The sequence below is a fragment of the Talaromyces proteolyticus genome (genome assembly GCF_021365285.1).
Source record: "Talaromyces proteolyticus strain PMI_201 chromosome Unknown BGW36scaffold_11, whole genome shotgun sequence".
Lineage (NCBI taxonomy): Eukaryota > Fungi > Ascomycota > Eurotiomycetes > Eurotiales > Trichocomaceae > Talaromyces > Talaromyces proteolyticus.
In genome coordinates, this window is record NW_025764287.1 from 796,296 (window position 1) to 812,182 (window position 15,887).

Genomic DNA, 15,887 nt, shown 5'->3' on the forward strand with positions numbered 1-15,887 from the left:
TATGGTTGAATATCGCTCCAGTCTAACGGTATTCAAGAACCTCATCTCCCGCTATTGGCGCTCAGCAACACGCTGGCACCTTATGGGCCCCGGAGGCTGATATTATTGCTAATTAATAATACCGTCAATCCATAAAATTGTAGTCAATTTTGAAGACGTTGTATAGAAAATACAGTTGAATTGATTTATATGTTACCTAGGGAAATATGGTTTGGCGACTTCGAGACGTTTTGGGGCGGTTTTCTGCCTTCTCATAGGTATCGCTATTGCAGGTATCAGCATTATTGAACTCAATACATGTACATCAATATGTACTGCCTATCGTGCTGGTTTATTATTGTATGGTATCATATATTATATTGATATGTGGATTAATCAATGATACATATTGACATTTCTACTATATGTACTACGCCGAAAAACCAAGCTACGTACAGGTAGGTACCCGTTTGATGTCATGTATGCAAAATATGTCACATGCAGGAACGCCAGGTGAAGCACAAAACACTAAAATACGACCTGTAGATACACCACCGAATCTCATTTTCCAGCCTATATTCAGAAATAATCCCAATCAATTATATGCATTGTCAGAGTCAAATAATTTTAGAACACACAGAGCGAGATTGATGTTATTATAGTTGACTAGTTGACCCGTCCATGCCAGCTGGCGCTGATGAGCTGGCACAACCAACGCCACTGGGCCACATAGCATACAATGTGGATAAACTAACCATTTTCAACTTTGATTAATTATTAATCGCTCGCACAGAGGATTTTAGGAAATTGTTTAAAAGAGTGGCGTGAGGGGGGGATTTACTTGGATGGTGAAATTGTTTAAATTCTTTGCTCGTCTCTGGGATGGCTCACACTTTGTTGGATGAAGATTGTAAGTCGCTTGCGCGCCTTTCACACCTACCTTGGACTTTCCCTGAGCATGGTCTTTTCTGGAAGAGGATGGTCTGCACTTGTTGTCTATGGCAACACGCTTCCACGTTCGCGAATGGGAGGCGTGAATAAAATAGAGTTGCTAATCTAGCTGATTTCGAGATGTTAGCAATTCTATTGCAATCGTCGTCGGACTCTTGGATCGCCGGGGCTATCGGTAATCGCGGTGATGTGGCATCCACAAATCCATTCTCTGTCGTAATAATAACACGAGTGTAGATTCACAGAAGGAATTATTCTCGTCCTGGGTCAGGGGTAATGTCTTTTGCTACTCATGCCCAAACTGAGACGGATGATAAACAGTGTGTAGAAGCAAATGTAACAGAACAGCCGTAGACAACAATACCCAAAACCTGGAATAAAGACCAGACGCGTCCCCAGTTCATGGATTGGCTCTCCGACGTGAGACTAGTTACTCAGCATAGCCCATTATGTCCCCCATCATTGCAAGTGGTGAGTCGACTGTCCTATCATCGTTGGAAACAGCGTAATCGGGATCCGATTGGCCTCCGGACACTGGGTCCAGATAGTGGGTGGCCCTTCGAGATAGGCCTTTGTTCTGCATCGTCTCGAGGAAAATTAACCGCCCGTCCCGTCCCGCAATACCATGTCATATGATAGTCTCGACTAGACCAGCTGTGATAGCCTATAGTGTACACGAAGATAGACATGCTTCGGGGAAAGACCTATTTTGGAGCTATTTTGGAGCTATCTACCATCCCCGGGCAGAATAGGTTTGCACTAGCTGGGTGACAGCATGTGGAGTCCATTCATCGATGGATCAGCCTGTTGCTAGGTAGGAAAGCTCAATTTTGATGCTCTGGCATTCACATAGTCGTATTATATCCTGTTTTGCGCGTACAATCCACAGCTCCTGCGCAAAGCTCCAGAATAGGGTTTGCCACAGGACGACTGAATAGAAGCGATTGTATACCCGGCAGCTGGATACTATTGGTGCTCTCCGGTAATTGGGATGAACATGGTCTCGTAGCTCGTTGCCATAACCAGCATTTCATAGTCTTGGTGGCTTGGAGATGACCCAAAGGGAAGCTCGCTCACTAGTACGTTTTATAGAAACCCTCAATCCAATAGCGTCCTGTCGATGCTCGAAGGAAGCAACAGTAATGGCTCAGCGTGATATCTCCTGGCCAAGCCGATGGCTAGAGCACGGCGGTGTCTTGAAAGTCGAAACGACCCAAGTGGTAGATCGTAGCGAAATAGATTCTTGCACTCGATACTTCGAGTCATTCGTGGGATTCGCTTCCTCTTTTGGTAGTTGCTAACCGGTGCGACCACAGGCCTGTACCGTAGTAATCATGGGGTTGCCTTTGCGATGAAATGCAGCGCGAGACAGCTAGCCGATATGATAGGCTTGACTGCGATCGTCAGCGCTTGCTCTGGTCACGTTCGAAGCCAAGGTAAAACTATTACTGGTCGTAACCAAGCACCCTGTAGTTCAGCGATTAGCTTTCGTGATCTGGTATTAATGTAGACACTTACTGTAATAACTATGATACCAAGTAGCTAGACAGACACATGAGAGCAGTCTTTGGCGATGTCAAGGGAGCTTCTTGGATCGCGCCGGCAGGCACTCAGGTACACCACCGGTCTGCACTTGCCTCAGTCACTTATAGCCAGCCTCTGATTGGCCAAGACCACAGAGGTCTGATGGCGACTGCTATTGGTCAGAGGGCAGAAACACACAGTGGGTTTGGAAGACTTGGCGGGTATTCTAGAAGACTGGCCATCTCATCTCTACAGCCAACAATAGCTGCCTCCATAGCCATCCAAAGAGATCTTACGAATGAAACTTGACGTCAACGATCAGCCGGTGCGGCGTGTGGGGGATGGGGTATGTTTCTCCCGTCCAATTCGCCAAAGCTCACCATAAGCTCACCATAAGCTTTCCAAATTCCAGCTCCCGAGTGAGAATGAGCATGAGTTAACTATTCGTCGGACTATCACAAACCCTCCGGCAATAATCATTGCGCCGATTCGCCGGCGATTTCAAGGACACCCGATTCTTGAATCTGAACACCTAGCAAACAGTAGCGGATAATCCAAGCGGTGAAAAGCCAGTGCTCGTAGCTGAAGGGCCGTGACATAATAGTGTCTCGTATTGTTCTTTAGCAGCTACACCGACAGATTGGTAGGGAGATTGGTAGCGGTCAGGCAGGAGGGCCAAAAAAAGAAACAGCGTCATGGCATGGACCCTTTACGGAACGTTTCTGGAGGCGGTCAGCTCATCGATTGAGGATCGCGCGCAGATTGGGCGGTGAGGAGCAGAGTCTGCAGAACATAAAACTCCGCAATCTGTTCAAATATTCGTACGATGGTATCAATGCTGAAGACTGAATCAATGCGATACGTAATAAGCAGCAATAATGTGGCAGGGATCGCTTGCACGCAGACCCCGGGTCGCTCCGACTAAAATGTGACAGTGAAGCAGTGCTACCAAGCTTAGCCGGACTCATCAGAGGAGCAAGGACCCCTGTCCTTGCAATGAGGTATTGATGCCGGATGAATTGCCGTATTCTCTTCGCTTATTATTATGCCATTACTTACGGGGTATTACCACGTATTACCACAAGCCTATCTGATTATTTACAGATTCACAGATAATACCATACCAGATAGCAGTTTGGCAGACAACGTGAGGAGGGAGGGAAGAGAGAGAACTGGCCAATCAGATGCCCGGCGACACGGGCTGAACCGAGGAGTCACGAGATCACCGATACGGTAAGGTGGCGATGGACTGAATATATGCATCATTTAATTAATATATTATTATAATAATAATACATACATTATTACTGCAGACTGCATGGGCCACGCCACGAAATAGAGCAGCCCTGGAGCTGAAATCCGAGCTCACACGTCACGGCGAACGTGTCAACATGGAAGAGAGGGACAGAGAAGCTGACGGGGAGAAACGGGGATGCCTTGGGCAGCCACCGGGAGAATGTCATGAGCCAGAGCCATGATGCCATGATGAGTCACCGCACAATGCGATCGCTCATGAGTGCACCATTCTTGTTTATATTAGGTACATATTCTGTATAATACTGCTATGGAAAAGCAAAGCCATCTCGAAAGGCGGCTCAATGGGCGATTGTTGTTATTGTGAGTGCAGTCGAAAGGAACAAATAGTAGTAGCGCCGTCACGATTTAGCCCGGGGCCGGCACCTGCAAACGACGATGGTGGTCGCACAACATGCTAGAGCAGCCGGGGTCTGACCACACGACGAGTTCGGAGGATAATAATACATTACATACACCTAAATGATCAGTATTCAGAAGAAGAAACGTTTTCAATAGCAATAGCAATAGCAATAATAGTAATAATAATAGTAATAACAGTAGGTGATGTTGAATAGATACCTGTACTGTACTGTACTGGTACTGTCAGTCCCCGCCGGAGCCGCCATGCCTGCCCAGGCCAGTCGCAAGGCTGCAAGGCTGCAAGTCTCGTCGCGGCGGCCAGTCAGCACGGCGCCCAATACAAATGCCCCATCGCCCGCCCTTTTGCTCGCTGCGGCTTTCTTCCTCTGCGCTCCTCTCGTTGGTCGTGAATCCTGCTCTCTGCCACTCAAATCCGAGCGTCCAATTCGATTTCCTCCCAGCTTATCCTATCACCATTTTTCCCTCCCTCGCTCTCTGTCCATTCGTCTATCCACCTGCCTTCACCCGCCTTCCAATCAGTGCGCCGCCCGCGCCTGCAGCCGTGCTCTCTGATTAGCAGCAGCTGCCAACTATTGCGAAAGATTTGCCCTTGTGAGCAAATCACCGTCGCAGGTGAGTCGAAATTCCCTCCAATCCAGCCGCTGGTTACACCACGCCAGCCCATCAGATTGCCCACCACACATCATTCTGCCTATCTGCCTGCCTGCCTACCATATCACAATTGTCATCGCCATCACTGCCCAGTCTATTGCGCCGGCGTACAGTGCAACTGTGGCGGTCCCAGCACCGCTCTGGGTCTTGTTTCACCTGTATTTTGTCGCTGTTAATCTTTTTCGCTGTTTTTTCGCACTGTGATCTGTCATTCCTGAGCTTGTCCATCCTCCAGCCACCACCATGGCCGCAACAGACAGCCGGACGTGCTACGCGCGCAGACGTGTTCCGTTTCCGGCCTGGCGCCTCCGGGCGGCTGTTCAAGCGTGACGAGTACTGCGGTTGGTCACGGAACCAGCGGACGCCGGCCAAAGGGAGAACAATTCGACAATGACCTCGCTCTTGCTCGGCGAATCAGTCTGAATGTCGCATTCTCCGCTCTGGCCCCGTGTTTCCCCGTGACTCTGCTCGGTTTGCTCTCTACTGCTGCACGACGCGACCGCCATCACTGCACGGCGCATCGTGGCTCGATTGCATTGCTATTACGACGCACTCCTAGCACTGTTCTCAGTCGGGGCCAGCTGCACAGCACACAGCCTAGCACACCGGCGACTGTGTCGAGCCCCCAAACAAGACTAGCGCGCCCCTCCCCTTCTAGCAACTGCCTCCTGCCCGCGTTGCCTCTTTGCTCCTGCCTGCCCGTCCCAAAACAAGCCTCTGTTTTGGCAGTGACGCGCCGAGCCCAACACGGCTAGCTCCCCCCTCCCCCCAGCGCCGCTCGCCACACACACTGCTCCCTCTCCCTCCTCGACCCAATGCCAATTCACAATCCATCTCCCCCAATGCCCTCGCCGAAAATAAGCTAAAATCTAACTGTCGCATCTGCAGCTTGACTCTTTGCTGGGTACCGCTGAGTCGTGAAGGAATATCGTTTCCCCTGCTCATCCTCCGCGACCTGTCAAGCCTTGTCGTGGTGCCGCCAAGCCCCATCGCAGTCTCGACGATTTGGTTAGCGCCTTACCCTTTTGCGACCCGTGCAACACCCGGCGCGTCCGTCGCATCTCATCTATATCTCCGCTGTTGTTGTCAACTTGCGCGCTCGTCGCAATACACTTCAGTTGCCATTATCTCTTCGCGTCAATCGAAAGCAGCCTTCTCAATCCAGATCCACTCGCGAAATAACCGCACCGTTGCTCGTCTTGCCTCGCGATTCGGTGCTGCTGACTTGGATCGACAAGGTATGTCTTCGACTGCATGAAGCGCCCGCACTGCCAACGCATACACCCTCAAACTAGCCCATCCACCCTCGCTGCCCACTGCAATTGCAATTGCCCCCGACCCTGCCTGCTCTGACTAGGAAGGGCCCGAATAATGATGCTGTTATTGGAGAGTTCTGTGTTGTGGGAGATTTACTAACGTTCGCAGCAGTTACCTCTCAGTACCCGTCTAGCGCAAACATTCTGCATCGCCCGACGACAGCTTTCGCGCTCTCCTCGTTCCTACGCCCTTGATACCTAAGGCACTCGCTCCCCTCTGGGAATAGCGCAGGCCACCAGCTTTGAGGCGTGCAGAACACCGCCTCATCTGCTGTTATTCGCTGCCTTGCCATTGACTCCGGTTGGCCAACTAGGTAGCTGTTACCCCAATTGCAGCTAAGTATATTGCGTAGTCGCCTTGCGCACTTGATACACAGTTACCTGCGCCACGAGGAATTCCTCAAAAACACCCTCTGACAACGCATCATCTCTTTGGTGTGTCCAACCCTGTTCCAGCTGCATCAGAGCCCAACCACGTCTCACCCTGAGGAAAGAGAAAGGATTTCACTAAAGAACTGGGTTCGCCGTGGAAGTTCTTTTTATTCACCAAACATACTTGATCGTGAGACGTCAGAAAGTATTCAAGGATCACTGTATTTGGTAACGCATTGAAGTGAACAGGTACGTGTGCTTCTGTTCCACTCAGCTGTTTGTGTCTTCTCCCCGCCCGCCCGTCCCACATCCGAGGTCCAGTGACCGTCCGATGCTGCACTAGGTGCTGATGCGACTTGTTGGGGCTGCAGGCCTTGTCGGGTAGCCCATCGAATCAGGTTGCTCACAACGCCTAACGCTTCTAACCCCATCACAATCTCATACCCATTCTTTGACAAAACAGAACGCCCTAGGACCACTGCTGAAGTGTTACAGGTTGCCTGGAAATTCTTTTATTTTTCGCTCTCGTCGCGCCAACATTTACATTGCAGTGATTGGGCTGTTTTATACGCTTCCCATCTACAAGCAAACCGCCCTATCGCAGTGCCTATTGCCTCGTGTGACGGAAAGCGCCAGCGCGCCGTCACCATAACAAACACCACACGATGGAGTACTCCGCCCAATATCAACAGCCTCATGGCCAGCACCCTCATGCCCCGTCTCACATGGCCGGTGCATATCCAAATGCACAGAATGCTGGCCAGGCAGTCGGTTCAATGACGTCGCCGACAAACCCACAGGCGCACATGCCTCAAAACCACCAAGCTTCTCCAATTATGCCTCCCCAAGGCCACTACCAACAATCCCAGAATCCCCCTGGTGCTGTCCATCAGCCAATGAATTTTGCTCAACCATACGGTGTGGCGACGACAATGCAGCCTCCATATGGCATTTCGCCTACGCAAGCAGCTGCCATGGCCACCGCTGCCGCTTCAGGACAGTTTTATCCGATGCATCAAGATCAGATGGCTGGACAAATGGCGCAAGGCCCTCGAGGTTCGCCGCGCATGGCTGGTGTGCAAGTGAAGAATGAACGAAATCCTCGATCTCCAACTCAGGTGTCTGGCCAAATGCAATCGATGCCTGCCCAGGTCCAGATGCCACAGAATGCCCAGATGCAGCAAAATCGTCGTATGAGTCACGTTGGCAGTCCACACATTCCTAATGCGCAACCAGTGATGAACCATGTAGGTCGCCCAGGTGTTCCACCAGCGATGCCCCCACCACCACAACCCCAGGTCCAGCAGGCACCGCCTAACACCGAGGCCGTTGCTGGTGCGACGCAGGAAGAATCACCCCTCTACGTGAATGCGAAGCAGTTCCATCGGATTCTTAAACGACGTGTTGCTCGACAAAAGCTGGAAGAACAACTAAGGTTGACATCGAAGGGTCGAAAACCGTACTTGCATGAGTCTCGACACAATCATGCCATGAGACGGCCTCGTGGTCCAGGTGGACGCTTCCTCACAGCAGATGAGGTTGCAGCGATGGAAAAAGGCAAACCAGGAGAGCTTGCCGATGAAGATGTGGCCAAATCAGCCGGTGAGACCAACTCATCGGCACAGAAACGAAAGTCTGGCTTAGCTGACGATGGTAACGACAACCCCTCAAAGAAGACTAAGACCAGCACTAGCGCCGAAGAAAGCGAAGATGTTGAAGATGCCGAGCCTTCCGATGAAGATGGTTGAGTACCTTTTTCATCCATCTGGCGCTCCGGCTCCAGAATGCCCCTCGCCAGAGTTCCAGCCTCGGGTGCCCGTTCGTCTGCGCGCTCGGCCGTTGCTGACGGCTTTGTTTTAACTACAGAAACATGAACGACTGGTTGATCATTCGCGGAACTTCCTTTCTAGCAAGCGATGTGGGATTTGCTATTGGTTTCCTTTTTCTTCTCCCCGGTTTTGTGTTATTCTCTCTGTTTCATTTGATCAAATTTGTTTATTTACACGCGTCGATGACCTGCTTATTCACTGTGGTTTCTGGGAGGAATGGTGTTGTGATTATTGTTATTCTCTGCACTTGACATATCTTTGATTCCCCTGTGCCCTTGGCCTCGTCGATGTTTGCGTTGTACCTGTCTGGACTTGCTCTCTGGCAAAATCTAGTTACGGTCGGCACACCAGATGCTTCTGTCCGCATCGACTACGTGCCTAGTATCCGGGCTCGAGGCTCACCGTCACAGGAACTTTTTAATGTCAAATGGGTATTTTGATGAGGTTATATGTTTGTTGTATTTGGGTTCTGGGTTGGCAATTAGAGGTGGCATCCTTCACTGGTAAAACTGAAACACCAACAGGACGAATTGTATGTCAGCATTACAGGCCCGGGACACGGGTGGCGAGAGTTTGAACTTTTCTCCATGTGCAAAATCGCAGACACTGTCGAAGCACCCGGATGTACTTTGTCTGATCTTGTTTGATGTCGTTCTCCATGTTGAAATTCCGCGGCGTCTGAAGTGAGTCTGCCGCTCGAGACGAGTTTAGAAATACCCTGCGATTTGTTTCTTTCTATCGCCTCTGTTCTCGTTCTCGAAGGCTGTTGACTCACCATATATCCCTTTATTTAACGAATCTCCTTTTCTATCTCCTCCCTTATTCCCCGAGTGTTTCAATCGAGATTCCGTTGTTTTTATACTGTTGAAAAAGAACTTGTAATTTGCATACGCTCTTTCTCGGGCTGCTCTGTGGACACTGCCTGCTGTCCAATGTTTCTTGGTATTGAGGTACAGCACATCTAGGAACTTGGGATTGAAGGAGCTACAATAACATTCAGATACATTTTACTGTTGGAATTGTGTGCGTTGTATTGATGGCTGCTTGTTGGTTCTGGTCAAGGATGCTTACTGTAAGGTATGCACTGTTGCTACATAGGATAGTGAGAAGTAAATAATCCAGCATATTTCCCATAGCCTTGTGACTGGATACACCACTGTAGAATATATATAATATGCAGCGATGTAATAGTAATGTGCTCCGTACTTAAATGTTATTATTCAGAGAAAACTGCACATGGGAGCCAGATCCGACACTAACATCGGTATATCGGCGACTGGACCTGGCTACTCCCTTCTCGGCCTAGTGTCCCGGCACGCTCTCCGCCCCGTCTTTGGCCTCAACTCCAGCCACTTCCTTCTCCTCCTGCACCAGCTCAGCTCTCTGGACCACATCCCCAGTGTCTTCTTGCCAGGGATAGCTGCATCTATACGTCACTTGATCTACTGGTGCATTCCACCGTCATCGTTTTATTTTCTGGGCTTCTTGTAGGTAGCCTACCCTTTCCACCTCATCATTCATTGTTGTCCTCTCCCTTGACTCAGACCATAATCACTTGCCACCTCCCTTTGAACCAGTCTTTCTTCTTGTAAATTTGGAATAAACCCATTCCTTCGTTTATCTACTTCATTTCTTCCATTCACCAATGCCTTCCCAAGGTGTCTGCCGGGGAATGCGCATGGTCTCGAGAGCGTTGATCCGCAATGGATCTCTCTCCTGCTCTGCCCTTTCCGAGGCTTCGGGTATCCTACCTTGATATCTTTGCACTCTAGGGGAACAGAGCTGGATGTTCCGTGGTTGGATATTGAAAGCCTGTACTTTCGACATCAACAAAGTACCGGCCTAGCTCTTCTATCATCTTGTCTCTCATTTTCTACGCCCCCTTGCTATTCGCCTTACGAGAAACCCTCGCTCTTATTTTCTTCTCTTTTTCAATCCATTACTCACAATCTCGATTATTAGCTCTTTTCTACGCTCCTTCCTATTTCCTTCCGAACGAAAGTGCGATACCGTGTGGAGGTTATATGGGCGGCTTGGCAACGTGACACTAAAGAGAAATTCTGTTGCGCTCTGGAAGCTTTGTCGTACTAAAAGGAGCTGGTTCTGATTTAGAGATGGATTCCTATGATGGTCACACATCCCCTGGCAGGGGTCGTGAGAGTGATGATTTTCGTCGCCGTTCACCTGGTAAGATACATGAAGAAGGAAGAAATGATCGCATTGACTAAATATATATATAAAAAGGTGCTTCCCAAGACCGCCGTCGTGGTGGTACCGGGCGCGGCCGCTCGCGGTCACCGCCTATGATCGATCGATACGAACCCACGGATCGTACCAGGACTAGAGACGAATACTACGGGGCCGGTCGCGACTTCACTTCTAGGGAGCGCGATGACCGACGTAGACCACCTTCCCCTGCTGCTGCGAACATTGATCGATACGTTCCTGGTCAAGATGCTGGAAAACGCGTAATACCAACAAATCCTCTTCCGAATCCTATGTCACTTGATTTCCAGGTCGGGTTTACTTGGTTTGCTGAGTGGTGGAGGACTGAACAGAGCATTAAGGAGGAAAAGGAACGCGCGAAACATGGCGGCCGACACCCATCGGATCGTGTTAAGGGTGAAAAAGAAGCTCGCGAGGACCGAGACAAGGAGAGGGCTCAAATTCAAGAAGCCTATGATTCGTACAAAGCAGAGCTGCAAATTAAAATGTCCCGAGCATTTGTGAAGCAGCACCGGAGTGAGGAGTGGTTCAAAGAGCGATATGTTCCAGAAGTGAGAAATCCGTTACGCCGGCGTTTAATGGACTTCCGCCGAGGTACTTATGACCAATGGGAACGAGATATCGATTCTGGGATTTTCGATGATTTCACTTTAGAAGGTATCTACAAAAGTGAGAGTGACGGGGCAGGCGGTGTCATTGAAAAGGAAGAGGGGGAAGCTACAGCAGTTGGAGAGACGCTTGGCGTTTTGGATCTTCTACCTGCACGAGGAGCAGAACTTCGGGATGAATCGCTGGCACAACCGGCCCTGCTGATCAAAACATTGGCTCCGAATGTAAGCCGTGATAAAATTGAGGAATTCTGCAAGGAACACCTTGGAGAACAAGATGGAGGGTTTAAATGCCTCAGTTTGAGCGATCCTAATCCGTCCAAAAAGTTTCACCGCATGGGATGGATCATGCTTCATCCTGCAGCCGAGGAACCTGCATTTGTTGAAAGGGGTGATGGTCGTGATGAGGAGGGTGAGGAAATGGACACAGAAGTCGTTGCGAACGGGACAAGCAATTATACGTCAACAGCGAATAAAGCCCTGGAAGCTATCAATGACAAGACTATTCACGACCCAGTTCATGGAGATTTTGTCTGTCATGTTGGCGTCCATGTACCTCCTTCTCAACCGCGAAAGAAAGCTCTTTGGGATCTTTTCTCTGCCCGGGAACGCGTCGAACGTGATGTTGAGCTTGCAGGTCGTCTCGTCAGCAAATTGGACTCAGAAATGGGCGAAGTAGATGGCTACGCTAAGATCGAAGCGCGCGTGGAAGATTTACAATCAAGAGGTCTCCTGCAGCCAGCTGTGGGCGGCTTGGCTAGTACAAAGAAAGGACAAGATGATATGGTGGATGAAGGGGAGGCCGAAGAAGGCGAGGAAATAGAAGTGGAGGAAGAAGTGGACGACGAGGATCTTCTTGTGAAGAAAAAGAAGCTGGATTTGATGGTTGAATATCTTCGACGCGTGTATAACTTTTGCTTTTTCTGTGTTTTTGAAAGTGACTCTGTTCACGAGCTGGTTAGAAAGTGTCCTGGTGGGCATTTGCGTCGACCAAGGTCCGGTTTGACAAGCCAAGCCAAGCAAGTTGCTCAAGCCAGCGCTATGGGTCAACCTTTTCCAGTGAAAAAGAAAGAACCAGTGGAGGAAGGTGAAGAGTTGTCGCCAGTTGAAGAGAGGCGACCACAGAAGCTGTCCAAAGCGGAACAGCAGTTGCAACGCGCTTTTAACTGGGTGAAGACTTTTGAGGACAAGTTGCTTCAGATTCTGGAACCAGAAAATGTCGATCTTTTGAAATTGGGAGGAAAGCCAGTTGAGGAAGCTTTGGAGGACGAATTATCCAAGTATGTTAAGCAGGAAGATGAGTCCAAATTCCGCTGCAAAGTTCCAGAATGCTCCAAATTGTTCAAGGCCGACCACTTCTGGCGCAAACATATCGAGAAAAGACACGATGAGTGGTATGAGAATATCAAGACCGAGGTGAGTTTTTGCTATCGTTATGTGTTTGTAACCTGATCTAACATTATTGCTTTCAGCTTTCACTCGTGAACGAATATGTTCTGGACCCCGCACACATAGCACCTTCTCGCTCTGATGCAAACAGCAACGGCCACTTCCCAATCGCTGGCAACCATATAACCCCAGGTACGCCGCGTGGGTTCAACCTTGCAAACATGCCACCCTACTTCAATGGTAGTGGCGTCCCTGGCAATTTCCAGGGCATGCCTGGTGGCAACTTTCCAGGATTCATGGGCGTCAACCAAGCTGGATTCAATGGAATGATGTCCGGCGACGGAGCAGGCATGCACCATCCGACCGGCGCCATACGTCGCGGCGGTGGACGATACAACAGCCATCGTTCAGGCCCATACGACCGTCGCGGTGGCGGCGGCGGCCCTCGCGGCAACAGCGCAAACTACGGCCGGCTTAGCCCCGTTCGTGGCGTGTCTAACATGTTTGGCCCTGGTGGTCGTTTACAAACCGGCGGCCATTCGGTCGGCATGCCATATATACCACCCGGCCACCCCGCTGCAGCCATGTTTGCCCAAGGTGGCCCTAGCGGTGGCACATTCCCCGACGGTGGAATCGGCCAACAAGCAATGGGACCTCGGGAAGCGGTTCAAGGACGCAGCCTGAAGAGCTATGAAGATCTGGACGCTGTTGGGGGTTCTGGAGGCGGAGAGCTGAATTATTAGCACCATCATTCATCCTTTCTTTTGATGAAAAGAAACCAACCTATTTAAGCCGAAGCTAAACTTGGTGGTGTGATTGATTTAAAATGCATATGGTGCCGAGGTTATTTCTTTTCCCTTCTACCGCATTGAATTGTTGTACTATATTTACTCTACTTGCTGCATGCATCGTGCATGGATTTTCTTGCAAAAATGGAGCTCAAGGATGAAAACATTCCATTGCAAAATCCTCTATTTCAAATGTTCAATGTTACAATAGCCTAAGTAGGAAAGAATGGATATAGGATTCGATTAATTAGATTCGATACCTCGAATAGTAATCGCCATACATTGTGAATAGATTGAAAGAATTCAGCGAGAGATTCTTTTGTGTATATAAACCGCTGGTGCTTGTAATCGAGAAAGAATAAGCAAGGAATGGAGACTTGTTACATCCTAATAACAACTTCGTCTCTCGCATCTCTCCATTCGACGTCCCTGATATTCCTGATCCGTCGCTCGGTTGCAAGATAGAGAAGCATGTAGATGTGTGGCACGACCTCTCCCCATGTATATATTTTTAGATTTACCGTTTTTATTTGCTCCGAGGAGGGTTTAATATTAGCCGATTGGGATGATGATGATGATGATGTTGACGCCTTGCCTTGTTCTTCGTGATTAGATTCGTCCGGGCAGGCTTCGAGGAGACACCATACGCCCCATCCAGCACGCCCTTCGACGAGGAAGTCACGGAGGAAACACCAGAATTGAGAGAAGAATGCCAGAGTCCAAATGTGGGTAGGCTTGTCAGGGGTTTTCGGTAGGGCTAAATCGATGGGCGGGTCTGCGTGGATGATGGTGAGGTTTTGGATGAGCCAGTACCCGCGTTCGAGCGGATACAGATCACGCGTTTGTTGGGATGGTTTAAACCTTGAGATGAGATTCATGCGACTGGCAAGAGACCCGAGTGTTGGAGTGATGTGCGTGTGGAACTTTTCGTGCGAGACTGCGGGGTTGGGAGCGCGGATTTCAAGAGGAAGCTTCTCGAGGGATATTGCTTCTGTGGTTTGCGGGAGCGTTTGACGCTTTTTAGCTGGCTGTTCTAATGTAATGGAGGCTGTGGTGTTGCTTGTTTTTGCTCTACTGGTATGGTTACTGCCGTGAGATAGACTCCTCTGGTGGGAATTGTTGCTATTCCGTTTACTAGTTATCCTTTGTGTTTTAAATGTACCAGGGGATGTCTTGAAGACATTTTTAGTGTGTTGACGCCGGGCTGCGGGTTCTGATTGATCGGATTCGTGGGAACTTGGTGATGAAGCAACTGATGACGGTATCCTCGTTTCATCATTGATATCTGAACCTGTACCCCCATCGGCATTTTCCACCCTGAATCGCTTGGATTGCCGAATAGTATCAGGCACGTATGATCGGTCAACTTGGATTGATTCAAGTCCGGTTTGGTCTGTAACATCCTCTGGTGGTGGAGTAACTGGCTGTGAGTCGGGAATCGTATCCAACGGCGTGTCCCATGTCAAGGATTCAGTATTGGCCGATTGTACAAGCGGAGAAGTATTGTTGTGATGAATTTCAGGACTATTATGGTTAGTATGTGCCAGGGAATTCCGCTTTTCGCCATCAGAAGCTTGGTATCCATAAGGAATAGGAGCCTGGAATGAGAGCTCGCTATCTTCTTCCGTGGAATAGTATTGTATCGTGGCAGGTGTTTTCGATTCATGTGGGGCTAAGAGACTTTGTAGTTCATCGCCTGAGTTGACTGAGCATGTCTCGTCATGATTATTTTGTGAACGTGGTTGATCAGAGGCTGACGACAGCGACGAGGTAAGGTCCTCCACTGTCGCGTCCAGATTGGCTTCGTTCTCTGACTCGTTATCCGCCACCGCCCCGTATACACACTGCCGTGAGATAGATTCAAATCCTAGATACGCGTCGACAAGTGAGCGATATGCGGCATCATCCCTAACCCCGCTGGGCGCATCGACGTGGACGAGGATTTCTTCGGTGTGGCCTGCCATGTACCCCGCAAACGATGAGACGTAGCGGAATAATAGCTCTTTTCATGCCGTACGTAGTCCCTTGCAATGATGTGCCACAGCCACGACAGCAAAAAATGGTGTGGTCAGCTTGTTGAGTGACTTTGTTGTTGCTGTTTGCGATGTTCTAGCAGAGCAAGAGCGGGTCGGCGGTGAGGAAGGAGCCACTTATAAAAAAGGCTTTATTTGGAGGCCCTTCAACGCCGTTCCTTCACTTCCCAAGGGCGCCATAGCTATATGGGATTTCCTTCGGTCTATTTATTACTGCTGCATTCGAGTGAGTCTAAACAATAAAGTGCTGACCAAAATTTCTATTATCGCCTAGTCAAGTAGGGTTATGCGTCTCTCAGCAAACTGCAGCAATGCACCTGCAGGCACAAGGGATGAGTACATTGATACATCTAGCTCTAACGTCATGGCTGCTATATCACCAATACCATAGGGTCCTGCAATTCCTACGTGCTCAGTGCCGATAACCTGATAAAGGAACTCCCCAAGTCATCAAGTGATAATAGTCACAATATGGGGGATCTGTATCGACCGTTATTCCTCTTGCTAGAGCGATGTGCGCTCTCAGGCATCGCTAAATCTGGTT

The 15,887-nt window shown here is 49.5% G+C and overlaps 4 protein-coding genes across 4 annotated transcripts; 3 read left to right on the forward strand and 1 right to left on the reverse strand.

Annotated features, from left to right (window-relative positions):
* Positions 1-4,374: 4,374 nt before the first annotated feature.
* Positions 4,375-6,293, forward strand: BGW36DRAFT_431311 (uncharacterized protein; the record flags this gene model as incomplete). The annotated part of the gene is made up of 3 exons (XM_046220967.1): positions 4,375-4,649; positions 5,671-6,020; positions 6,208-6,293. 3 exons carry the CDS (start codon positions 4,375-4,377, stop codon positions 6,291-6,293), a joined length of 711 nt encoding a protein of 236 aa, XP_046068076.1.
* Positions 6,294-7,018: 725 nt separating this feature from the next.
* BGW36DRAFT_41329 (CCAAT-binding transcription factor subunit) lies at positions 7,019-8,499 on the forward strand. The gene has a single exon (XM_046219244.1). It carries the CDS (start codon positions 7,136-7,138, stop codon positions 8,216-8,218), a length of 1,083 nt encoding a protein of 360 aa, XP_046068077.1. The 5' UTR covers positions 7,019-7,135; the 3' UTR covers positions 8,219-8,499.
* Positions 8,500-10,413: 1,914 nt separating this feature from the next.
* On the forward strand, positions 10,414-13,265 carry BGW36DRAFT_304157 (putative arsenite resistance protein Ars2; the record flags this gene model as incomplete). Its single annotated transcript, XM_046211940.1, has 3 exons — positions 10,414-10,486; positions 10,544-12,549; positions 12,606-13,265. The coding sequence occupies 3 exons, from the start codon at positions 10,414-10,416 to the stop codon at positions 13,263-13,265; spliced, it is 2,739 nt and encodes a 912-aa protein (XP_046068078.1).
* Positions 13,266-13,690: 425 nt separating this feature from the next.
* BGW36DRAFT_363094 (uncharacterized protein) lies at positions 13,691-15,274 on the reverse strand (the record flags this gene model as incomplete). The annotated part of the gene is made up of 1 exon (XM_046214436.1): positions 13,691-15,274. The coding sequence occupies one exon, from the start codon at positions 15,272-15,274 to the stop codon at positions 13,691-13,693; it is 1,584 nt and encodes a 527-aa protein (XP_046068079.1).
* Positions 15,275-15,887: the final 613 nt, after the last annotated feature.

Excerpts from the sequence above, each read along its gene's own strand:
- BGW36DRAFT_41329 (XM_046219244.1), top strand. The coding sequence starts at position 7,136 with ATGGAGTACTCCGCCCAATATCAACAGCCTCATGGCCAGCACCCTCAT.